The sequence below is a fragment of the Neopelma chrysocephalum genome, unplaced genomic scaffold, assembly GCF_003984885.1.
Source record: "Neopelma chrysocephalum unplaced genomic scaffold, ASM398488v2 Primary Assembly neopelma1_88, whole genome shotgun sequence".
In the NCBI taxonomy this organism is placed as follows: domain Eukaryota; kingdom Metazoa; phylum Chordata; class Aves; order Passeriformes; family Pipridae; genus Neopelma; species Neopelma chrysocephalum.
The window spans coordinates 2,214,129-2,241,621 of NW_020897750.1; the positions used below are offsets into that span (position 1 = coordinate 2,214,129).

Below are 27,493 nucleotides of genomic sequence, written 5' to 3' on the forward strand. Positions count from 1 at the left end.
AAAGAGAAGAGTCTGTCTCGACAAATCAAGTATACTTTCATTTGCTCAAACCTTGTTTTGAATAATTCACAGCTCGTTTGCCATACAGACCAGAAGGAAGGAGTTGGGTATCCTAGTCTTGGGAGATGCAGCACATCTCACTTGTGCTGCACTGCTGCTTTGTAAATGTTGGACTACTCTTATCAATGAAATGTCAACAAAAAACCCAAGCAAATATAAAAGTAAAAAAAAGTTTGTACAACAAAGGAGCTGGCCTCATTCAATCTACCACATATGGAAATAAGGCAGCACAATACTGAAAACCCTCAAGTGTTCAGTGAATGCACTGAACAGCTGGAAAAGAAATTTGCTAATTTCTGAAGGAAGCAGGAGATTCCAAACTAGTCCTCATGATTTAAATCAGAGCAGTTTGACAAAAGCTGTCCACAGTTGGTCCTCAGAACCACGGTGAACAACCCAATGTGCTGTACTGCTACTAGCAACTATAATACTAGGTCACATCATTAACTACATTTTTATGTTAGGATAAGTGAATGAGAGATGCATGCTTAGCTCCCCTAGAGAAATAAAAGTTGAAATAAGCATTGAAGACAAAGTGTCAGTTCATATTTTCTTGCTTTTTCTTCTGCTCTTCACAAATAAAAGCCCTTTATGAATGCTGCAAAAAGCTGCAACATAAATGAAAGACCCCATGGTCAACTAATGTATTTGCTTTAAAATTCTTTGTTCATCTCATTTTCTAGTCCCAGTTAGCACCAGAAAATAATTCCTACACTAAAAGTTCCTCAATGCAGTTCTTCCTTCATTTACTAATGTTTCTTCTCATGTCCAGGTTTTGTATTAAAATTGTTGCTGAAGCAGGGGAAAAGAAGCCCCATTTTAACACATCGGCTGGGATATTCCAAAATAAATTGGTCTCTTAAGCAGGATGAGGCTCAAAATCAGACTACCGTTTTGTACCCTGCTCACTTTAACTGGCCCTTCGCCATGACTTACAGGAAAAGATGCAATACATTTAAAAACACAACTCAGTGAAAAGGAGTTGTGCAAAGTTGAGGCTGTTCCAGCCTATTCCATGGCTGTTCTGACTATGCCCAGGACAGACCACAGCAGCAGCAGACAATTAGCACCTTCCAGACTGTGAGAAAGGGAGAGGCAGATGAAGCAGCTCAGTGGGGCTCAGCAGCACAGGTCAGACCGCTAATACAGCCACAGTAGGTTTATACTTGCTTTTATTAGTATCACGATGATTTAGGAGTATCTGCATTTTAAAACCACTACAATATCATGGCAGCACTGTTTCTTACTGTCCTGCACAGACAAAGGCCATGCTGGCACGAAAATCTCAGACAGGATCAGTCAGAAGCTACGTAACAAAGAACATTAAGCCTTTAAAGATGATTAGCTTCAGCAACTAAGGCTGCTTTACTTTTGAATTGGCACTTTCAGTCACAATTCACCCTGGTAAAGCTTTAGAGCCTGTCTGCCTAGCCTATGCTTGTGATTCTCCAACTGCAGTCCCCTGGACCTCTAGTAACCTGCAAAGCCTGTTAGATGTGGTTCAATGCGACACCACACAGTTATAAGCTCCCCTACCCTCCCATCCAAAAGACCAAAGTCCATGAGAAATTTTGAGGGTTGACACCAGCCAAAACAAATGGGGGGAGTTTTTAGAGTGGCTGCATATGGTACAAACTCCACAGGGAAAAAGAAAAAATAAAAGAGCATGTGCAGACCTGTAAGTGCCACTTCATCTTATGACAGAGGTGTTTTGCAATGCTAATTCAAGAGCAGGAGTGTCCAACTAAGAGAAATGCAAAAGACTCCCTGACTTTTATTTACCTTTCTTCTTACTTTTGTTGATGGAGAGAAAGACGAGAAAATCCAGAAAATCCACACGTCTGGTGGAGAACAGATATCAAGGATACTTTCTGGTCAATAATAAAACTTTCCACACCAGCATTAGATCTCCAGCTCTCCAGAAGTAACAGATCTACAGAGAAAACTGACTGTAAATTGTTGTATTGGTTTGGTTTTTTTACCAAATTCATTCTGTCAAGTCAGGGTATTTACAGCTATACTAAAAATCAGTAAGATACATAGCTAAGACACAGATATTTTGTTTGAATCTCCTAGCTTACATGTCTACAAGCATTTCCTAGTTATCAACAAAGGTGGAATCATGACAAGAGCCTTTCATTGAATATGAAAGTGGTCCTGTCTGTTTGGACTACCTGAAGAAATTTCAAATGTAATACAGGGGAAATAGGGAAGAAAAAAAAATGAAGGCAGGATACAGGCACAAATTTGGAGAGTGTTGGCCTGCCTCAACATGCAGATGGCTAGTTTTAATGATATATAAAAATGTACTGCTGGATACACAGTGTAGCCTGTCCATAATATAAACATGCTCAAAGTAGACCTTTATGACTCACTTTTTCCAATTCCGTAATCTCTTTGTTTCATTATGCACTCTAGAGCATCGTGATAAGCTATGCTTTATATCACCATCACAGCATTATACTTCATAGAATCACAGAATGGCCAGGGTTGGAAAAGACCTACAAGATCCCTTGTCCCATGGGCAGGGACACCTTTTATTAAATGAAGTTGCTCAGAACCCCCTGCAATCTGGCTCTAATCACTTCCATGGATGGGGCATCCACAACTTCCATGGGCAACCTGTGCTAGTGCCTCACCACCCTCACAGTAAAGAATTTTTTTCTAACATCTAATATAAACCTGCCCTCCTTCATCTTGAAGTCATTTCCCCCTATTCTGTCACTACATGCCCTTATAAATAGTCCCTCTCCATCTTCCTTGTAAGCTCCCTTCAGATACTGGAAGGCTGCAATTATGTCACCCCGAAGCCTTCTCTTTTTCAGGCTGAACAATCCCAATTCTCTCAGCCTTTCCTCATAGGAATGGTGTTCATCCCTCTAGTCAACTTGGTGGCCCTTCTCTGGACTCAATCCAACAGACCCATGTCCTTCCTGTGCTGGGGACCCCAGAGGTGGGGTCTCACCAGAACAGAGTAGAGGGGCAGAATCACCTCCCTCAGCCTGCTGGACAAGCTGCTTTTGATGCAGCCCAGGATACTGCAGTCATAAGCATGCAGCCCTACAATGTGCCTGTGACCTAAAGAAATTAAACATAATTTTTTCATCTTATTTCCATGGCACTGGAAGATGCCACCTAATCATGATACAAACATGAGAACCACTGAGATAAGGCATCCGGAGGTCACACAGCACACTGTTGCACTGATCAGCATCTTGAACTACACTTGCACCACAAAACATCAAAGAACATGTAGCTCCTCCCCACCTTCCTCCACCAATTCATTCAGGTGAAAGCAGGCCTGTAGCTCTGAAGAGCAGAACACAAAAGTCCAGCCAGCTCCCTTGCTTCCACGTTATGAAGTAACAGGAAATACAACTCTCCTCGCACAGCCAGTTCCCACTTCAAAACCAAACACTGATGACCTGTACTTCCATTAACTGCTGTCATGTTGATCCTGGAGCATTTAACACATTCAAAAGACAGAACAAAGTTCAAACCAGGATGATAACCCCTGCACATGTGACTGCTGAGTATTTGAGCTGGAAAAAGGCCAACACAGAGAAAGAAAACTTCTCTGCCCTGGTTCTCCAAGTATTTCCAAAAGTATATTGGGGAAAAATGATAGTGCATTTTGTGCAAACAAAAAGAGCAGTTGAAAACACAGAATGCCCTTCTCAGAGGGCAGAGACACAATTAGCAGAAAAACATGCAGAAAAGTGGTTATGCAGTTAGCATCCCAAACCAATATTTGGTAATATATCTGAAAGTCTTCGTATCCATCACTCCCAAACCTGCTAGTAACGTTAGAAGATGATGTGTGAAATAGATTTAAAAAAACCCAAAGAACAACTTTCCCTTTTCATTTCCTTTTTTTTTTAAACACTGAGACACTATTTTGTGGCACAAACCACGTACACATAACATCAGCAGGACTTATTTTCCAAGAAAAACTGTATGTTAGAACCAGTGAGTCAGTAATTTAAGCTAAATAGCATGTTCAACAGACAGCACTGGAACCCCTGATCAATGGACAGCACTACCTTTATTTCTGCTCCTTCCTCCATGTGCAAATGTAACTGCACAACTAGACATGCAAACACCCATCCCTGAGCTTGTGTAAATCCTGCACCCGTGGGAAAAGAACTGCCAAGGACACGCAGCACACATGGAGGAAGCAACACACCACGCTCATTCTTTTAAAAACCACAAGAGCAAATTGATGTGGCAACATTGCAAGGAAGACTGGATTCAAACATGAAGCAAGTCCGACCTGCTGTTGGTTAAAGACAAGTCATGAACCCACAGTAAGACACACACAAAGGATGACTGCTTATATCATTTCTAGCAGCTCAGCAGCTGGCAAATGCCGCACACATCGGTGTCCTGTGCACACACCACATGGCTGAGAGTCCCTTGGCAGGCTGCAGCCTTGCCATAGCACTGGGACATACCACTTTGATTTGGGAAGAAGGTATCTGCATGCTGAATGTCACAAAAGTCTCTCAGCATACTCCCAGCTGCAAAGGACCTGCCTGGCTTCCATACACCTGTCACCATTGGAGCATCCCAAGCTCAAAACAGCTGTGGTTAGGCAGGAATTTTGAAGGAGCAGAGAGCAATTATTTCAGGCTAGTGAAACAGCCTGAAAAGTTAAATAAATAAATAAAAGTAGTGCGTGTCTACCACAACTCAAGTATCTTGGCATAAATCGTGTTTAAAAGTAGAAATAAATATATTGAATTAGGCAAACTGACTTCATGCACAAAGCAATAGAATAGGGCTCCAGAGACTTTGTTTCATGTTCCAGCCCGTGAACAGACTTTGACAAAGCCACTGACTCACACTGTGCCCCAGCTATTATACAGTAAGGTACCTCAGCCTCTTATCAGCAGGATAAAATCTATTACTGAATAACATACTCAGCTATTCGGGTCACTACATCTTACTTTCACCACTTCTGCTACAGGTACACAGGTAATGAAACAGGGTACAGCTGTTTCACTACAGTATACTCATGAATCTTAAATACCTGGGTTTTAAAACAGTGGGTAGAATGTACACTATTTATATGGCAAAGGGAATATAAATTATTCTTCAGGGAAAATGATACACAAAATTACAATTAAAACCTTTGAAAAGAAATCTGTATAATGAAAAAATTGAACTTTGAGGATTGAGGGATCTATCTTTTCAGGCAAATCAGACTACAGGCGCTGGAATAATTCCAATGCAACCTGGAGGCAGGACTATAACAAATATTTAATCAGATCTTCTGTTTTAAGAAATAGATATCCACTATAAATCTTAACCTTGATGACTCTAAATAGCATGGTTAAAGAAGCAATAGCTTCCACTACAGATGAAAAATTAGTATCCTCCTCAGTACTCTTCATTCTTTTTAAATGTCAAGTGAACCAAACTTATAACATCATAGTAAGGCAAGTGTCTTCATATATAATTTTGTTTGATTTCTTGGCTGTATTTCATAATAACATTTTAAAAGTTTTTTAAAGGTCTTTTGAACACTACAACAGAAAAAAAACTCTGATGATGCTGCAACTCTACACTTCTACGTAACGTTAGACAAATGCACAGAGCTGTAATTTACAGCAAAGATTCACTGCATGGTAACTGTCAACAGTTTGGGGGTTTATTATCCAGATCACCACATTCACATCTAACCCACATCACAAGCAACTAAGATGATGTTTAATCCTCTACCAAATTCTTCATCATGCTGTGAAGACACGCCCATCAAGTCACATTCACATTGTGCAAATATGTGAGATAAATCAATCAAAATTTATTAAAAACTTTAAGAACTTAGCAATTAAGGGTTATTTTAGGAGCTTAGGATTTATGAAAGCTGGTAACAGTTTATTTTGCTCATAGCCACACCTGAACTTCCGCCAGCATTTTCTAAGTATTAGTCTTTCACTAGAGACAGAAGTTGTCACTGTTTCCACTCTTACATACCATGCTGTGTCACTGGTTCACTATATCCTCTTTGACAGTTAAAGGACATATGGAATGCTGGGATTCTCTTCTGCAGTATTGATATGATTGAAGTAATTGAGGGGAGGGAAATTTCATTAGGCATCAAGCAGTGTTTCCCTATCCATTCTGCTCACCACCTTTATGGTGGACAGTTTAGCTAAGTATGAACTAGCAAAACCAGAAAGCATTATAGTACTTTCCAGGATATCTAGCCATCTTCAGGGGGAAAAAAAAAGTGTTGAAGTTTGTATAAATAATATTCTAACATTTTTATAGCACTAATTCTCTCATGGATTATTTCTTCTCTTCTGCACCTAATATTTACATACTAGTAAGAAACTCCCTTTCCCTGATAAGTTTGCTTTATACTCGTTTAAAAAAAAAAAAGCTTAACAACATCACAGAAATTGGAGAGAAACAAAAAGACAACAAAGGAAACAACAAGAGAGTGAGCAATACACTAGGGAAAAAAAATAACATCACAGTACCAATTCCTGTGACACAACTTAAATAATATGCTGTGAAATGGCCAAACAGACCAAATAAGACCAATATACAAACATTTGTTCCAGTTCTATTTATTTGAAACATCAATGGGGTTGACGACTCAATAAACCAGAATTAACACTTCTTCAGTGAAGCTCAACCATAACCTCCTATCAGCTGGACCAAAGGAACCTTTGGCTGCTCATAGCACACAGCACTGCACCAGAGCAATCTAGCAGCCAGATTTGTATAATAAAGAACAGGGTGTGACAAAGCCAGGCTATCAGTTGGAAGTTGCTTTAGACAGCTGCAAACCCAGCTTTCCTTTGGCATTCTTCATGCTTTCAAAGGGGTTTCAGCCACAGACACTCAAGTTCTCTTTGTGCCCAAAGCTTGACTGAGTTTGATAAAACTGGAAATACCAAAGAAAAAAGGAAACTACACATAATGCAAGTCACAAGCTCACCACTTTTTTTTTTTTCTGAATTTGTGTTTTGCATATTTGAAGTTTCATTCAACTCCAGGAATTTCATATTCCACTCTGTGGCTCCAAGCAAAACATTAACAGGCAAAGTTGTTTTGCTCAACTTGTGCAACTCCTGCTACCTGTAGAAATGTGTAATTCAGAAAAATGCCAGTAACTGCTCCAATTTCTTCTTTCCTTGAATTGTGAACTTTTCTTTGGAGCTAGAAAAAAAGGGACAGTCCACCACATTTAAAAGTGGAGGAAAGAATTATGGAGATAACTGAACAACTGGCCATGTTTGGTTGAAAGCAACCACAACTATTTCTGACTATATCCAGTTAGCCTGTTTGCCATAGCAATGCAGAAAGACTTCTCTGATAGTGGGAAATTAAAATTAAGTAAGTCTTTGAGCTAGAAAGCAACAAAACACACCCATGCAAAGCCTTTTAAAGGAAAGGAGAAAAGACTCTACTTCAGGTTGCATCATGCACTTATCTTCCCAGCGTCTCCCTTAGGAATTTGCTTACGATATAAATAATGAAGCTCTCTTATTAGCAAGCTAAATATATTTTCATTTCTTAATATAAATGAGAAAATTTTGATCTAAAGACCGCAGAAAGGCAATAAGGGAACAAAAAATAATACTTAGTGCTTTTTCTTAAACTTAAAAGCCAGGATTCGCACATTGTATATTTATTCTGGAGAAATGATGCCAATAGAAATCTCAGGTTGCTGGAGGATTATTTTATCCAATGCAAAAGTTAAATTATCTTCGTCATGTTACCTACAATTTCAGCAGTCATGCACAGGGACACTTCTGCACACTTATGCTTTAGTTGCTTTCTAAATTGCTTCCCTCCCTTGCCATTTAAGAAAGCAACAGCAGCACCTAACACATTGCATGACAGCCTTACTTAATCCAGCATTATAATCCATTTAAAAAAAAACACAAACAAGCGAGGAAACACGAGGTCAAGAGTAAACTAAAAAGATACATGGTTAAATGTTGCTGCACCCCAGCACTGGGAAGGATCGACAACAGTCACAGGATGTGCCTATCAGACACTGTGAGTCAACCTGTTTGCAGTATTTTACAACATCTGCACAGCTGCTTATCAAACAAGCAATGTTCTTATGCTCTAATCAAATATATAAATAGCAGTTTGGCATAGAAGAACTATAACCTTTTATTTCAGCACAGAATGGACCGAGTATCTACAGAATTTTTTCTAGATGTTCTTTATGCAATGCTCCCTTCACAAAAGCAACACAGGCAGCTCAATACAAACACATTTGCTGCTGACAAGCCATGATTTGGCCACATGACTGTCCCGCCTGTATTTCAGGTATTAGCTATGTCAAATCTAATTATCAGAGACAGCTTGACAAGGTCTTTCACATTATTCGGGAAAGGTGCACTTGCCAAAGCCCTAGTGGAGGCCATGGTGTATAACAAATCTAACCCAGCTCAACTGAGGCTTGTAGCTTTGCTGACAGTTTTTCCCCAATAAATTACATAAATAATCACTGGCCAGCAAGCCTTTACAAGGACTGTCAGGAATTCAGTGACCCATGATGTATAAGAATTACTGCCTGTCGTGTTTACAATCACATGTATGAGGTTCTCTTTCTACATGATGGCTGCTACAGAAATTATACTGGTTTTAATTGTACCAATTACGAAGGCTTCTGTATTAGTTTGACAGAGTGCTTTAGGCTATTCTGCCCTTACCTTTAGATCCTGCAATTCAAATAGCAACCCTGTCTAGGAAGGGACAGCATATCAAAGAAGGTATAAGGACTGAATTACAAGTTTTTCTAGTTAGTGGATGTTTCCTCCTTTCATTACCTGACATGGGTGAAGGGTACACAGATACCAGGATGCAACACCCAAGCACATATACAAACACCAGTGGCAGCTCATAGGAACACAATATGAACATTACTCATACTACCCGAAATACCCACCCAAAACAATTAAATGTTCGGGCAGTATTTTAAGCATAAATGTCTATCTTAAGAGTACAAGGAAGATTATTGAAGGAGAAGCATATTGGCACATCTGATTTAAGCAAGAGTCCAGTATAATGGATACACAGTGCAACCACACATGCAAGAAGGGAGAGCACAGTATCCACTTTCCTCAGAGACTTACAGTAGTTCTGAGATAACTTATACTTCAACTCCTTTGCTTCAGTGTACAGAGGAGAGATTATACAAATAATTGTTTAAATAGAAATGATAGCTGTATCTTACAGAAGAGGCAGAGCAGGCACAGAAAGCAAAGGACACATGAGAGCAAAGAGAAGGAAGCACAGCTCTGCAGTCCTTAGTCACGTACAGGTTGCGTGAGACGCCCCTACACCCAGGGTCTAATAGCAAACCAATTTGCGCTAACAACAGGTGACATACCAAGAGCGTGGGGACACTGAAATTCAAATGTATACAGCATGGAAGCCATTAAAACATCCAAACTATCATCACACCCAAGATACTGTGTCACTAAACCCCACACAGAAGGCCTGAAAGCCAAGGTGGGGATGCGGGTGGAAAAGTGTCAAGAAGGAAAAGGGAGTTGCAGCGCCTGAGACTGCGGCACAGGACAAAGTCTCTCACCAGCAGGCTCTGGGCCTTACAGAAGTTGTATTAGCAAGAGACTAGGGAGAGTGCACTTGCAGTAAGAGATAATATCTAACTCCAGGCCCAGGGCTGCAAAGCATTATTAGCTTTTCCTCTGGAAGCTCCAGCAGGGCCTTTCTACCTTGCGCCATCACAGTTTCACACATAGGATGTGCAAGACTTGGAATACAAATGTGCATCTAGATGAACATAGGTCCTTGGTACTCTCAAATATATGTTTCTTTTTTCATCTTCACCTCTTTAGAGGCACATTTAAAGCTGGAAGTCCAACTTGTACTAATATATGTTGTTGACCACAAGAATGCTCACAAAAGTATTGTATAACTGTGGGGTGATGCAAGAGAAAGAAGAGATGCCATGGGATATCAAGAGACAGAAACCTGAAGAGAAAGAAATCTCTAAAGAAAAACAGAAATAAGATAAGATTCACTCCTTTGAGAAGACTGCTGTGTTCCTGTGGCCAAAACCCACAGCACAACATTATGGCTTTTCTCCAACACAGCCCACTCTTTCAAAACAAGTGATTTGATCCCACATTTATTTAGAGTATAGTGTAAGCAATAACAGACACAAAATAAAACTAAACATAAGTTTCACAAGCTGATTCCCCACGATTTCTACATCCCAGCAACCTACACCAAAACAAAGTAAAGCATACCAAAGACCAGTGCAGGAACCTCAGACAAAGGTAGTACAGTAAGTTTTGAACAGTGTTCACAGTTGCACAGATTATATAGAACTGAGGACAGAAAGTAGACAGTGATTTCCTAATTACAGCCTGGTAAATGAAGGGAGTTTTCCCCAGAGAAATTAATTTCTCTCAGTAAAAGATATATAAAGTCATTATCTAGTCCCTCTGTATCTAAAACTTTAAACACTGTGCCATCAAGACAGATGAGACATAAAATTGGATATATGGATACAAATGGAAAGAAAAAGCACTTGTTTTCTTTCACATATAAGGTTATGGGAGAGGGAAGGGAATCTTCCCTTACTATCTGTCTCAATCCCACAGCAGGCATCTGCAAATGGGAACCTCTGCATAAATAGTCTTCTTGCATTCTTGGTCTGATGTCAACTCAGAGCACAACTATCCTCTTCTACTTATTAGTAACAGAGATTAAGAAAATGCTTTATAAGGCACATAATACTAATACCAAATTACCTTAAAAATTGATAACTTTGTGACTATTGGTAACTTACAATTAAGCTGACTGTTGCCCAAGTAAAATCCAACTTACTTCTGATTCTCATTTTGTCATCTTCTTTCCTATTGGTGTAAACACACTGGGTTTACAAATATTTTATAATCTTCACTCCTGTTTTCCAAAGATTCATGCTACTCTAAGACATTTGTCCATAATTAACCAATGTAAAACAATGGAACCAAGATTTAGTTCATGCATCATTTAGCAGTTCAGTGGGAGCCACCTGCTTTGTGTTAGGGCAAGACTGGAGCTAGGATTCACTTGCAGGGTTGTCAGATAATCTTTTTTTTCTGTTATTAGTTACCACTGTCAACACACAGAAAAAGAAGGATCCAAAAATTCAGTCAATTACTTTTAGGGCTGGGTAGCAGCCAGCAGGAATACTCATTGCTAGGTTCAGCAGAGGTTTGCCAGATGATGACATTAGCATCAGCGGGGAAAACTTCCTTTCTTGGCTTGTATTTGCTAAAGGCTGCAGTCACCAAATTAGGACTAAGGATGGGTCCAGAAGGAACAATTTAGGGCTAAATTTAGGACTGGTGTCAATAGAAACCATCTGTTAAGACAGAGACTAGGTTGGGTAGGGTCACTGAGATAGGAAGAGGAGAAAAGCGAGCCACAGCTGGCAGTGAGCTTGAAAGGGTGCAGCTGGCTATGCCTGTGTCTGGGGCAGACTGTAGCAAGGAGCAGCAGGGAGGCAGGACTAAGCCAGGGGACACAGCCAGGACCAGCAGCAGGGTCAGCATGTGCACAGGGTGGGCCAGCCACCTGCACCTTCAGCCAGGAAGAACTGCCAGGCACAAGGCAAGGTTTGGATAAGCCAAGCCAAAGCCACTATACTATGACTAGTAGAGTTTCTGTAGAGTATTGCCTGACTAGATGTACATCTGGAACCAACTGCTAGATTTGGGATACATTTCCACCCAGCAAGAGCCTGCACATTCCCAATTCTAACATGGCACCAAGGTAAGCACATCCTTCATATTCCAGAAAGTGCAAAGAATTAAATGGGTGCATTCACTGCCTCACTGGAACATTTAACATGCAATAAAATCAAGCATTTCAAATCCAACACATCATCTTCAAATCTGCATGCACCTACACCAAAACAGTTCTGATTAGGGAATCACTGGTTAGGGAATTGAATGGGTAGTCTGAAATTGTCAAACAATTCCCAATACAATCTCAATGTCTCCAAGCTATCTTACAAAACAAAATCATAGAATCATAGCATCAGCTGGGTTGGAAGGGACCTCTGAGATCATCAAGTCCAACCCTTGATCCACTACCACTGTGGTTACTAGACCATGGCACTAAGTGCCACATCCAGTCTCATCTTAAAAACCTCCAGGGACGGAGAATCCACCACTTCCCTGGGCAGCCCATTCCAATGCCTGATTACCCTCTCTGTAAAGAATTTCTTCCTAATATCTAAACCTGAACCTCCTCGGGCAGAGCTTAAGACCATGCCCTCTTGTCTTACTGAGAGCTGCCTGGGAGAAGAGACCAACCCCCACCTGGCTACAACCTCCTGTCAGGGAGTTGTAGAGAGTGATGATACAATGAATATGCTAATGCACAGGCAATAAGGTTAAATGTCAGGGCCTCCTAATAACTAACTCCATCTCCAGTGATGCCTTGATGTGCAATCCTGTCTAATCACTTGGCCTCTCACTTCACCCATCTGTAAACAGAACCAGCAGCCCAACCTACTTCATGGCATGTTGAAAGGTTACCATCTAAAATGCTTCACGCACTTTGGATTTTTTTTTTTAAGTGCTATATAGGTTAAGAGGTTTGTTTGTTTATTTTTAAGACTAATCTCCTATTAATGTGTTTTAAAGTGAACATACTTTACCTGACCAAAAAAAAGCAATGCTACAAATAGAACACCGGACGTCATTACCGGGACTTTAAAACAGGTTGTGACTTGGCTGAACATAAGTAAGCAAATTCACCTTTCGTTTTCCTGATGGCATTTCTTGCACACAGATCCTTCTACTGGGTCTTTCTAGTGGCAACCCTAAATAAGGAATTTCTTGCTATCAAGAGTCTCTACCACACCAAGCTGTTCACTGCAAGAGCATAGGGCAAAGCAGAAATTCAGGCCGAAAGGAAATGCTTTAATTATTTCATATCACTAACAGTATGCAGAGGGATTAGTCATTGCCAGACAGACGTGCTTCATTTTACTTAGACACAGAACAACAACTCTCAATTCTCTCCATTCACATTCATTATCCACTTACAACAGTAACTATGTATCTTCCTGAAATGAAAACAAACATTAAACCACCTCACAGACAAACATCATTATAACTTAAGAAAACAAACAAAAATTAATTGAACTGTTTACTGACACCAAGGAATTCTCGGCTCTCAATACTGCACATACCAATGAAACATTCCCATGGGCTTTGATCCAAAAGTATGAGAAGTCCACACAGTATCAAAAGGCAATTTGAGAAAAGTGACTGCCAGAAATCAAACCTAACACATTTAAGCAAACAAAAAAACACATGGGAAAAGGAAAACAAATGCACAAGTTCACTCAATAATGCTCAATAAATGAATGCTACCACAGCATTATTATATAACGTTGTACAAAACAGTATAGTTTTTTCTCCCCTGGAAAAGGTTACAGAATCCTTTCATCTGAAAAGGCTGAGGAAAACTGCACTAGAAAGCATCATAAGGAGTCCCTCTCCTGAAGCAAAGCAACTGGGAATAAGCGACTTCAAAAAAAAAAAAAAAAAAAAGTAAGAGAGAAATCCCAGCACCCCCCTCCTTAGAAGAGAACTGACATGCTGTCGTTCTCTGACATTACTAATTACTGACATCAATGTATTCCATCTGCTATTTTATAGAGATACAAAAGCCCTGTCTTTTTCTCCTCTAATTGTTCTCCTGTGACTAAAAATTCAACTGACATTGGCAACACTTAAGGTTTTGTAAGGGAGGGATGCAACCAAGAGAGATGGCAGTTTACTCAGGGGAAAGAAAAAGAAAAATAAAACCTGGGAACAACATTTCTATTGGTTTTGTCATTAACTTGCCAGCAGAGAATCCTCTGCTCTGTAACATCCATGGCCTGTGGCAACGCTGTGGCAATCACCAGACAGTATTTATTCTGCTCTTGCTCTTTCAGTAAATTATTCCTACTCAATAAACTGCTACTAGGTAGGAAAAAAAAACAATGGTAGATGCACGGAAACACAGGAAAAATTATTTTAAAAATCCAAACCATAATTTTCCGAAGCCTAGCAAGGAATTAGAAGTTCCTACTTCAGAGAGGACTTGATTCAGCCTTTGTTCTGTCCTAGAAGATCTGTTCCAAACACTCTTAGGAACCCTGAGTATGTCCTCATGCTAGCAAGTGCTAAAACCCACACCTATTGGACCTTTCCTGCTCATCCTTAATACTTAAACTAGAACATTCACACAAGTTTGCTTCATAAATTTTCACCAGAACAGGCAGCTAAAGACATCAAATGAGGTGAAGCAGGCAGCAATTTTGTGGTGGCTACAGCAAGAATAATCTGAAAAGTCACGCTACTAAGACCTCTCAGAAGGGAGACAGAGAGAAAAGATAGAATCACAAACCACTAAGCTAATGTCAACTATTTTCCAATCAAAAATCCTTCCTGGCATCCCCCGGTGTCTCTACTTGTCACTTTGGGAATGCCATCCCAACACACCCATCCAGGCAGTCAGAACAAAACTCGGCAGCTGCTCATATCTCTCTCGGCTACTACACTAATAATAGTGTATAGGAAGCAATGTTCCAATAAGGCCATTCAATAATATCCTCATGAAATGTGAGATCACCTCCTCACCACTATAAAATACAGGAATTTTCTATATTTAAAAGAGAAACTGAAAGAAAGGGCTTCAGGGGAAAAAAAAATAAAATCTATGAAGAAGAACATCCTTACTCAAAAGATAATGCTCTTTACACTTAAAGACACAAATTTTCTTGACAAGGATTTACTATCAAATCCCAGACATCAAAAGCATACAATCCTTTTTGTCTTCTCACAAGTCTTCAGGATCTTAAAAGCAAGCAAACCATAGCTATCACTACAGGAACAGAAAGCACACACAGCAAACTTTATTTATAAAGGGGCTGAAATTGAAATAAACATTGACAGAATTATTTGGGGTTTATTTGACACTTTTGCAGCATCAGAAGCTTTTGTTTCAGGGGGGACTTTGATTACTTGTTTCTGTTACATGTTGCTTACAAACCCAGTTAAGTTCCATTTAGAGAAACTTTTTCCTGTACCAGAGAGAAGTGTCAGGGAGACACTATCAGATTAATTGCTATGTGGTCCAGTTGCTTCCTCCATCCAAAAAATGCTGCTACTTTTCTTGACTGACATCTTAATTCCTAACTGTATTCTTAAATGCATTAATGGTAATAATGCCAAACTAATTTTCAAGAAGGTATCAAAGCCACCTTTCTTGCAAACACTTTCATTTAAAGAACTACAAACAAAAGGTACAATGAGGGAAAATAAAAACTTAGTGAAGCAAGCTTTGCAATAACTTTACAAATCTGAAGTGGCTTTCACCATGTCCAAGAAGCATTATTGCAAGGTTAGCATACCTGTTTTTCTTCACATAAGGATACTTTCTATAAAAAAAGTGAATTATGATATGCTAAAAACCATAGAAAAGCCAAACTGCTGACTTGAATTTCCACTTGAATAATCTGCATGTCAAAAGCAGAACAGCTGCTTTCTGAGCTCATACTGCCATGCCCTCCATACTGAGATGTCCAACACGAGTGTAGGAGAATATGGCACATTCTCCTACTGGATTCTATATTATGTTAATTTACTTGAAGAGGATACAAGAAGTTTATAACTATTGCTCAATTCAAATAATGACTACAGAAAAAGAGTAGTGGGTACAGTCTTCCCTAATGAAGAAGGGAATGATACAAAACACTTCTCTGTGATATTCCAATATTCATGAAATGCTTAATAGACAAATGTCCCCAAATTTGAGGCAACAGCTTAAATAGTGATGGAAAGAAAGATATAAAAAGGTGAAGGGCTTGCCCAAAGCTGCTCAGAAAATCACTTCTCTAGACAGCTTGCCTCTTTTGTTCATACCATAAAATTATTCATGTCTGTCAAACAACATCTAACCTTGCAGACATGAACCACGTCCACTATAGCAAGATTCTCAGGACTGACCTGAGGAGGAAGCTATAGCAGCAATTAAAAAAAAAAAAAGGCCCCATATACAATACAAACTATGTTGTACCAAAATATGAGGTATTTTTGTAAATAAAAAAGAGGAATTTATACCTAAGACACATTCGAATTACAGATATATGAAAGTTGTTAATGGAGACAGGAAGGGAAATTTAAAATTTCCAGATAAGTGAAAAGAAACATTTCTGTTGAGTCTCAAAGCTACATTTTCCAATAATATTTGCATGCAGGATATCACATTCTACATGTATTGTGTAATAGTTGCATACACATGACAAAATGCATTTTCTGTTAGGTCAATCAGACACAACCTCTCATGGATCTTCCAATCTGCTTGGCATCAGATCTCAGCCCTCCAGGAGGGCATTTCTAGTCATCAGTATCTTCAGATACTCACTACTTGAGCACTAGCTAGAGATAATGGCCATCAGTCCTCAGGTGCTTGGGCTCTGCAACAGATTGATGAGTCAGAGAACACACTTCAGTTCTTCTTAAGCCATGGTATCTTGTCTCACTGGGTTCAAATCTCCTTCAAGTTTTGCTACAGGCCCTCAGTAAAGTTCATCTAAATAGAGAACCAAGTTCCTACACACGACATTCAAGGATGTAACACAAATATTTGTCTAGTTCATTATACTAATTACACAAAAACTTCAGCTGTGTGTCTGGAGCTTAGCACCATTCCTCCATAAAACATTGCAAAAAACTCCAGTGAGAGAAGAGAAGCAGGTGCCAACATTAAATTTCCATGCTCGACTAGCTAATTCCCTACCCCTCAAGATGGCAGCCTTACCCCTCAGGTACAACCCTACAGAACCCCACAGGACAAACAGTAATGGAACACACACAGATCTGTCTTGTGAAACAAAAAAAAATGGTCATGGGACAGAGGAGTTTTCCTAGATTCTTTTTTGCATAAGATTCTTTTACTTTTTATGTTGTTTTTGGCTTAGTTAATTTTCTTCACAGTGGCTGGTATGGGGCTGAGTTTTGAAATTGTGCTGAACACAGTGATGATAATGGAGCTGTTTTTCTTATTACTGAGCAGGGCTTACACAGAGCCAAGGTCTTTTCTTCTTTTTGTACTGCCATGCCGGCAAGGAAGCTGGAGGTGCATGGAAAGCTGGGATGAGACACAGCCAGGACAGGTGACCCAAGCTGACCAAAGGGACATTCCATATCATATGAAGTCATGCTCAGTATATTAAGGGGGGGAGGTTTGGAGTGATGACATTTGTCTTCCCAAGTAACTGCCATGTGTGATGGGGCTCTGCTCTCCTGGAGATGGCTGAGCACCTGCATGGCCATGGGAAGTAGTGAATGAATTCCCTGTGTTGCTTTGCTTTTGTTTACAGCTTTTAGCTTCCCTATTAAACTGTCAATATCCTAACCCATGAGTTTTCTACCTTTTACCCTTCTGATTCTCCTCCCGATCCCACTGGTGGGGGAGTGAGTGAGGAGCTGCAAGGGGCTTGGTTGCTGGCTGGAGTGTAAACCATAACACTTCTAAAAATAAAAAGAATAAAACAAAAATAGTAATAAAATCAAACAAACAAACAAAACCTCACAAAAAAAAAAAAACACAAAGGATGCAATACTTCCAGGTTCTTTTATTTCCAGGTACTTTTATTTCTTTTAGCAAAGATGTTGAATCTTCTGGAACAAGGGAGCAGCTAGGCAAGAGGCACAACAGAAATTTGAAACTGTGCATTTTAAATTGACTGAAAACAAAGAAAAATGAAGCACAGTACAAGTACAGTAATATTACCACAGAGCGAGTATTTAAGAGCAGACTGGACAAAGTCAGCTTTGTTCCTGAAAAGCTTCCAGGTTGAGAAGCTGAACAGACAAAAGCTTTGGAAGAACAGTCATCTGGCTCATGACTGAGTTTGTCAGTTGGTCCAGGCCTCTTCAACAGCAAAAGCCCACAACCTGATATCTTAACAGGGAAAAAGTATGGACAAGTTATACTGCTTTGTTCTCAGAGTGCTGACGTATTCCAAAGGCTGAAACTATGCAGCATTCCCAGTCTGCTAATCCACATAAACTACAAGCTCAGCCCCATGACAGCTTTCTAAGAACTGCAACCCACTGTCAAAATGATATTTCGAAAAGTTTTTCTCAGGTCCTCAGTGACCTGGCAGCCTGTTCCCTCCACCTGTTTGCAAGAGAGTAGAATTTCTTTTGAAGAAGCATAACTATATTTTCACTTAAAACTGCTACAAAATTCCTTTTTTTTTTGTTCCATCATACCCACATATAAATTTTATTAATATTTTTTAAAACATGCAACTCTTTCTAATGACTGACAAAATAACAGAAGAAGACAAATAAACAAAAATAAGGTGCTTGCACTCTGCTTGGAAAGAGAGCACAGCTTTTGGGATTAGAAACATTACAGTCCAATTTTTCTTAAGGTTGAAATGCTTGAAGTGCAACAAGCTTCAGACTCTTCACCACTGATTCATTCATCATTTCTAAGACTCCACACATCAGCCTAATAGAGGAAATGGAGAAATTTCCAAGCTAAAAAACACTCACTAGCAACAAAGTGGCTGAGAACCTACTCCTGTACACCACACACACTACAATGTCCTTCAAGGCCCAGGCCTGGTACACAGCCCTGCTCAGTTTCATCCTGGATACTCAATTTTCCCTGCCAAATTAAACAAAGCATTGTTTTTCTTCTTCAAGGACATGCAGTCCCAACCAGCCAGGTGCATATACAAAAGCTGAGGAGAACTGAGAGAAGCTGTAAAAACCAGATTCGAGAGGCGAAGCCTCTCTCTGACCTATTTATTGAGCAGATAACCCCCACCTACCCAGTCCTCTCAACTAAATAGGTAACAACAGGACATTTATTCAAAGGTGTGGGCTATTAAACCACAGTCTGTTTAATAACACTGTGATTTTCCATCTCTGTAGATTGTTTTTCCCCCCACACTGCTCCTTTCCCACAGAGGACAAGCCTAACACGAATGATTTACAGGAACTTCTGATTTGGCCTTGGCCTGTGATGGCCACATTGCTTCTGAGGGCTTGGATGTTTTCTCTCTATTTTTATCCTGAAAGATGAGCAAACACACAGGATGGAAAAGAGCAACAAAGGAAGGAAACAAAAACAGAGCAGAAGGAGTAACAGGCATTCACAAAGAACAGGGTATCTGCAAGAAGCTCCATCCACAGTTACGAGCTGGTATGGAAAAGCAATAACATGACATTGAGGCTGTCTGTCAAAAAATCCCAAAAATGTCTGTTTAGAAATAGAATTTGAGGATAGTGTAAACTCAGCCACAGACTTCCCTTTCCAGTATCTTATTTCCCAGTGAGACAGCTAAACATGCACTTTGGACAGAAGGCATGTATCTATCCCAGATGTATAACATGGGGCATTATAAACTACTGCCCTCTCTTCTATCAAAGTCACACCCAAAGGGCAACAACCTCCAAAGGAACTGCTGGGATGGAGCACATGAGCCTGCCTCACTCAACTCATTGTGAAATTGATGGCTTAGTTTAAACTTGGCAAAGAAGATGGGTTTGACTTAGCAACAAGGCAGATTTTGGGTGCTGATTAAGACTGACAACTACAGTGGGTGGCAGCAACCACCAGCAGAGAGGGATGTTAAAATTCCTTGAACAGTAGTTTCTTAAAACTATTCTGCCAATATGTGCCCAAGTTCATTTGAACATATATTTTACATTCACTAGATATTCCAGAAGGCATTCAACTTTGAACAAAGTGCCTTCAATAGCCAACTCAAAAACTTGAAGACATTTAAAAGATAAGCAAAACACTGGGAATGTTGTAACATCTTAAGAACCACTGTCAAAGAACAACAGTAAGTCTGGTCTTGAAACTTAAAAAAGCGACATTAAACCCAAAAGGAAACCCTAGCAGATATAAGCAAGTCATAAAGATTATCTAAAGAAGCCACAACCCACACTATCAAAACATTAAGCATATTGCCAAGATTGACACACTGTGGACTGTCTCCCTCAAACAGCCAAGCCTCTGCTTTTTAGGTTGACATGTTAAGTGCTACAGCAGGGACTGAAGCTGGCATTGTAAAACAAAAGCACTAAAGTCAATGTAAACTATAGACAATAATTACGTAATGTTAAAAGGCAGCTGGGGAGGAGGAGAGAAGCACTGGGATGCAGTTCTCCAGTGCCATTCCAAGCATGCTTCCACATGCTCCTTTCTAAAGCGAGGGCAGAACACCCAGCCTGTTTGCTACTCCCCTTGCTGTACATTAGGGGAAAAATAAATAAAACAAATAAAAGTATCAATATGGCGCTGTCCCCTCTGCCACTCTGGAAAAAGAATCTGTGTCAATCAGAAGGAGACGTTCTGCCTCAATAAAACACTATGAAGTTATTTCAGACTTGACTTGAGAACTGTTATCAGTGTCATAAGCTCTGCTTGTTAAAGTTTGAAACATTTTTGCAATACACAGCTGGCAAGCACAGGATAATTTTAGGTACAGCATACACCTGCAGCCTTAGCAGTGGGCCTATTTTTCTTCACTTAATTGCAAGCAGGTGTTTACATTTTACAGACTGTAAGGCAAATCTACCCTTTTTTCCAACTCTTTAAGACAGACTGAGATTCCATGTAATTCTAAAATTACATTTCTAAAACATGTTGTTTAAAAAAAAAAAATCAACAACAACGAAAAAACCAACCAAAACTTTTCAACGTGATCAACCAGGCAATTTCTCTAAAAATTACAAATTTATTTCTGTTGGTTTTGCCCTGAAGACTGACAATTACACTGATCACTGATGTTCTCTTTAATGACTGCTTACACATTTTATGTAGAGCTGAAAAATTATGTGTTTTCCCCGAAAGATTAAAAGACGTTCATTTAACGAGTCTGTCACATCTCTCAGCACCACGAACATCCATATAAATTCGTGAAATTTCATATTATTTCATATTATCGTGAAATTTCATATTATGTGACATCACATCTTCTAGCTCACTAGCACAACGCTCTACAGAAAAAAAAAAGAACAGCGGAACATCTACAGGACAAAGACGGTAATGGAGTTAGTAAGTAACTCAAGCTGAAAAGACGAGATTCAAGATGACAAACTGGCATCCTCCACAGAATGAGTCTGACACTTTTTATAGCTACTGACACAGTAACGAGTGCTTTACTTGGGGTGGAGCTAAACACAATGTTCTTCAGAGTACTTTCTCAAAAGGAAGCACTTGCCTGAACCTTAAAAGAAGTAACTTTATCGACAAACAGAGGGGGAAAAGTACTGCCATAGTTAATTAGGCGCCAGCTGTGGCAACTATCTTGAAGGGAAGGCAAAAGCAACATTCTATTATAAGCAGCTCTTTCTTAAGGGAAAGCAGTATCAGATGGGCCCCAAAGTACCTGTTTGCCTTAGTTTTCTAACGTTTCCATTATTGAGCTTAATTCCAATCGAAAGTGGGGGGGGGTTTTAAAGGTACATCCTACTCAGTAGTCTGTGCAATACAGGATCTAGTGCTGCCCTGGCAGAAATTTGTATCTAGCTTGGCCCTAGCAAAGTATATGTCAGATTTAAATCCCAGAGTGTTCACTAATAGCATTGATTTGCTTATGGTTATGACACCTAAAGCATGCCTTACAATAGAAATAAAGCTTGGGTTTGAGGTACTAATTGAAAAATAAAATAGCTTTCTAAAACACTGAATGTGAAGATTTATTACTTCAGAGCTGTCACTGAATTCAAGGTGGATTAATGAGTGTCCTAAATAACCATGGTTGATTTGAGAAACTTTCCACTCAAGTTCAACTAAGGCCCTCTCACAATAATCCCCACTCCCCTGGAATGACATTAGTTTTTACTCAGTCTTTGGATTCTTCCTAAATCATTAGTGGATGTCCACTTCTTCTCTAGAAGTTATTACTAAGTTATTAAAGCTATATTAATAGTTTTACCTTACTTCTTTGACATGTACTAGAGTGTCAGTAGAACAACATTTTTGTTGCAGAAAATTCCTAAGACTGAGAGCTGGCACACACTGTACGTGGTTTTGTAACTGCAGATTATACTAAGGAAAGCTTTAAAAAATGGACAATTAGTCCTTAAGGAAAAAAAAAAGCACCATGGTTCAAGTGATCTGAGGGGCTTTCATGTGGTGTTATTATGTGGATTACCACAGCCTTTACATTTACATAATAATGTACATACCAGGTCAGACCAAAACCCTACCATAGACCAGTGTCTGAAAGGTCAACCACCACCATACACTGAGAGAACTGGCCAAGAAAAAAGATTATGGGTTTGTACAACGCAGACATCACAGTGGTTCTTGAGATTGGATTAGGTTCTTAGCCAACTTTGTCAAAAGAAAGATTCAGTGTATTCTCCTACGTTGGAGATTGGACTGGGAGTGGCTTTATTCCTCTTGCTGACAAGATTTCCTGTCTCCTTTACTTCTTGCTGGAAAACTTGTAAACGACCAATGACTAAAAACACTTCAGAGGAAAGGAAAGAGAACTATCAACTTTCTTTTTCTCTTGAATGCAGACATACTCCCTGAAGTAAACCAGCATTCTCTAGTAACAATTATCAATAACTCTTTATTTTCCAACCGGCTCTTTCTGTAGATTAAATAAGTTCTAGTTTTGTATTCTGTCTGGAAGAATACAAGAAGCAACTCTTCTCTGAAAAACATAAAACAAAAATAGCAATAAAAAATAGTCATCAGAAGTCTGAGCACACCGAGCTGTCTGCAGAGACCAGAACTGGGTAGCCAGGATGTCCACTGCACTAAATACAATGCCTAAGACACCACAGAACTGAGTTTACAACCCAAAACCTCAGGGTACAGGAGGAACTACCCTGCACTCAGCTGAAACAGAGACAGCAGTGTCATGAGAGACAGATCTGCTCCAGTGACAACCACACAATGGGGCCGCTGGGTAGTAAGTTTTACAGGATGCAAGTGGAGGGAGGTGGCTGCTCTGCGTTCTAGCAGGAGTGAAAAGAGTATTTGAACACTGTGGTGTCACACAGCAGTAGTTGATCCTGACTTGATGAAAGGCCAAGAGGCCCATGTGAGGTATCCTTCCCCATCAAACTTTGTCTAGGCTTCCCTCAGATGGGCACTGCCTACGGGACACCTCTTGAAAGCCTCCTGGGGAACTCAAGTTTCCAGTTGTCTTGGCTTTTCCATCCATCTTCTGTCTTCACCAGCCCATTACAAAATCCCTGCAGTTGACCCAAACAGAATTCTGCTCTGATTTGAGCCTAAATCCAAGAATGGGGAGGCTGTGCTTCCAGGCACGTGGAATAGCTGTGAGCACGCACTCACAAGTATCCTTTGCAAACCCCCTGTGAGATGCCCAGGGCCAAAACCTATTCTCCTGCTGACTCTTCCTACTCCACCCTGATGTCTCATAAGAAGTGGCAGCTCCTACTATGGGTTTAGAGAAAAGTCTCGCCTTCAAAAAAATATCTTCAAAAAACCCAAATAAATCTCACACTCGTGTCAAGAGACCCAGAGTTGGACAAATATAGAAGCAAACACATAGTATTTATCTAGTGTATTCTCTAGCTTCAAACAATTTGCATCTCAGATTTTTAAGAGCTTAGAACTAAGAGCTTAAGTTCCTTTCATGATTCAAAATAAGGAGACTGATCAAGCATCTTTAAATTCAGTTTCTCTCAACAGAAGCCCAACTAGCTCCATCCAGAAGTTATTTACAAACTATTTTGATCCTAACTTGTTTAACTGAACTGGAATCCTCTGAGAAATATTACATTTCTATTTTAAAAAGCATACCTGTATACCACTTGTATTTAATGATCACTAAGACTGGCAAAAAAATCTCTTTCCGTACCCCTTTTAAACATATTTAACTGTTGTAAAAAAGAGAAAGAGCCACCTATTTTTTTATTAATTTTCCCAAAATGAAGTTTGAACTAGACAACTCAGTGATTCAAACCATTGCACAGGAAACAGACAGCTTTGAGTCAGTCTTGTTTATCTTTCTATCACATTCTTGAAACTACCGAAACTTTAAAGTGCAAAGATACACTTGAAGTATGCTTCACTCTGGAAATTCAACAATTAAGAACGTAAAAGATCCTTCTTTTTTTCACTATCTCTCTTTTTTTTTAAGCACCATAGTCCTGTACAAACAAAAATCAATTCTTCGGAGATTCAGGTGAAAAGTACAATCCCATAAAACCGAGGAGACAAATGGAAGAGAGCTAAAGAGAGGATCCACATCATGATACTCTTTTGTCCTGTGAAACACTGACGACTCCTGTGAAATAGGGGGAGTGGTAGCAGTATCTGCTTCCAGCTGTCAGGATGTAACCCAGTGCAGGCAGCATCAAAGTCACTTACAAGGCTGTCTGTCAAGCAGGAAGTGGGATCTATTCAATGACATCAGTTATTCACACCTAAAGAATCCCTGCAACGTTTGTTGTAAGCGGTTGCTTTACAAGTGAAATAAGGAAAGTACTAAAGGGGGAGGGGAGAATGCAGGTGGTGTCTATTGCAGTCCCTTAATTTCCCACGAATTTAAGAACAATAGTGCACCTACCACATTTTATATCTTACAGAACATTCAGAGAAGCTTATTATACTCAGAAATCAATTAAACGAGATGCAAATCTCATAATCTACCTGGTTCTAGAAACAGAGAAATATTTTAGCTATTGTTAAGATGACATTTTTTGTTCAAAAGACTAAAACAATTTTCTAAAAGTTGTAATCAATTGTTGTCTAAGAGGCAGTCACCTAAGCTTGCTATGCCCTGCTTTATTATCACATTCTCTGAATTGCAGAAAGCCTGTCTTTGTGCAGAAAATGCAGTTTTGACAGAAGTGAATAGCTAGTTCTGTGTCTAGACCACTTCTCAAGCTTGCTTTTTTGGATCAAATACTAATCCCATTCGGTTTCCTGACAGCAAATGAATCAGGTTCCTCAAAGAATTCAGATGCTGATGTTTTCTTCTGAAAACACAAGGAGGACCAATACCCTAACCACTGGGGTTTTGAAGGGTTTTAACTTCTCCTTGTGTTTCCTCCAGTTCAATTTATATTTAATGCCTGTTGAACTGTGGCAATACTTCACCAGCACCAGAGGAAGGTATCTCAACTTCAACCCTGTCACTCAGGGCACTGTAAAGGGGAGAGACAACTGCAGAAAACTGAAATGTAAGGAAGGATCCAACCTGTTTCTACTTTTCAAACAAGTATGATGAGGCATATATGTTTGTTAGAATAAGGTACAGCAACTACACTCAAGAATAAAACTTCGGACTCATCTGAGAAAGGAAGGCATTGCTTAGACCTGAACACAGGTCTCAAATAGCTTCTCTAAATATTTCTCACGGGCTAGCCCCAAGTATTTCATCAAGCACTGTCAGGCCAGGTGGCTCTGGTCAGCACACTGACTCCCTTGGATGCCAACACACACAGGAAAGCACATTGAGCACTGCACTCCAAGCCAAAAAGTACCAGCACAGGATTCTGCTGTGACCAGGAGGCTCATTCGAGTTAGGACTTACCACCATCCCCACTTTCAAATTAAGTTCTGTATACATAACCATACATGAGAAACTAAGGGCTTGGGGCAGTTGCCAAAATACTCTCTCAATGCTTGAGGAATAGAATTGGAATGGTTTCCCTCTACTGTTCTTATCCAAGTTTAGGGACACTTTTTTACTTAACATTTTAAGTTAACAGGATTTATACCAGCACTCCAAGTCACAAATTTCAAATGATGCTCTAAGATCATGATCTGCAATAGGTGCATGTAAACTGGCCAAAGAATAACATCTACAAATGAGTGAAATTTGATACGGCATTTTCTATCTTTTTATCCAGGCACACCAAACAGAGGCAACAGCAGTAAATGATGTTTCCTTATTTGCACAAAATGAGTTAAATATGTTTTTTAAAATTTCACCATATCTCAGCAGCTACACTGCTCAAACCATTGGCCAAATACCTATCAGTTTAAGGGAAGTATCTTGACAGCACTGTTCCCTGCCTTCAGAAGTTTACCATGATACCAAAGATGCTGTACACTTTTGAGAACACAGTGCCAGAGCGCTCTATTAGTGTTTTAGTTGAATAATCTGTATAGATGATCATCCTACTAGATACTTAGGGGACTACACCACTGTATCTTAAGTTAAATGGTAAAAATCATAGTAGCACAATACTACCTCAAGAACGTGCATTAACATGGTCATTCAAGGAAAAGGACATGATTCTTACATAAACTACAGCACAGCTAACCCTATATGTACAGTATACACATATTCAACGAGTAAAACACAAAATTAACAAAACACTACCACAAATTAAGAAACCAAAAACATAGAATTGGTAACTACTGCTGTCACCGCAGCACTGCAAGTCTGATAATTCCCGACCACACGTAGACTTCTGACAAAGGGGTATTTTTCATCAGCCTCTTCACAGACTGCAAACGCACATACACACGTTCAGGTATGCCATTCACAGACGCTCAGCTTGCAGCGCACCGAGAACGCCTGAAACCGAGTCCCCCCAGGGGATTTCACACGGCAGCTGGCTCCGGGCTCGGCACCGCCGGACACACAAGCCAGGCCCGGCAACAGGCGATACCAGGGGAGCGTAGCCTCCTCTGTCCCTTATCCCCCTCCGCGGCGAAGGGCCGGAGAGGACCCACGTCTCCGCAGCGGCTGATGGGGGACCCCAGGCAGAGGCTGGAGCGCGCCGGTGCAAAGCCCTCTGCCACACCAGCAAGGCAAAAGCTCCCGGCGCCGGGCCCCGCGCCGCCGGCAGCCGCCCCCGCGGCTCCCCCGCACCCTCCACTCACTCTTGGTCGCGGCGATCAGGTTCTTCCCATCCTTCAGCAACTCCTTGATAAACTTATTGGTCTTCTCCAGCTCTGCCTCGTGGGCTCTCACCCGCTCCCTGAACCAGGGGCTGTCCAGGTAGCAGTCGCTGAACTCCAGGGGCTGCAGCCCCATGGCTGCGGCTGCTGCTGCTGCTGCTACTACTGCTGCCGCCGCCGCGACGGGGCTCAGCTCCCCGCGAACCGCAGCGCCGCCGGCGAGCCCTCAGCAGCAGCGGCCGCGGCCACAAAGAGAGAGTGGCGGCTCACCCCGCACGGCGCTGGGCGCGGGCACTGCCGAGCTCCGCGGAGCCGCCCTCCCCGCGGCCGGGGACGCCCCGCTCCCGGCAGCCCCGCCGGGACACGCCCGGCCGGGCGGGGCGGGCAGATCCCCGGGCCCGCCCGCAGACCGCCCCTTCCGACCGCCCCGCGGCGGCGGCGACACCGTGCGGGGCGGGGGGGCCGCGCCGGGGCTCCCGGTGCTCGGGCGGAGCTGCTGCTGGAGCACCGCGGGCGTCCCCGAGCGGGTAAGGCGGGCGGGTACTGCCCTGCCAGAGAG

At 40.8% G+C, this 27,493-nt stretch overlaps 1 protein-coding gene across 1 annotated transcript in view; it reads right to left on the reverse strand.

The window, feature by feature from the left end:
• Positions 1-27,112, reverse strand: part of ARHGAP10 (Rho GTPase activating protein 10) — a 145,573-nt gene extending 118,461 nt beyond the window's left edge. Inside the window, exon 1 of the mRNA XM_027692742.1 lies at positions 26,917-27,112. Coding sequence (XP_027548543.1) covers positions 26,917-27,070 — 154 coding nt within the window. The 5' untranslated portion in view covers positions 27,071-27,112. The remainder of the gene's footprint in view (positions 1-26,916) is intronic.
• Between the last annotated feature and the right edge of the window lie 381 nt (positions 27,113-27,493).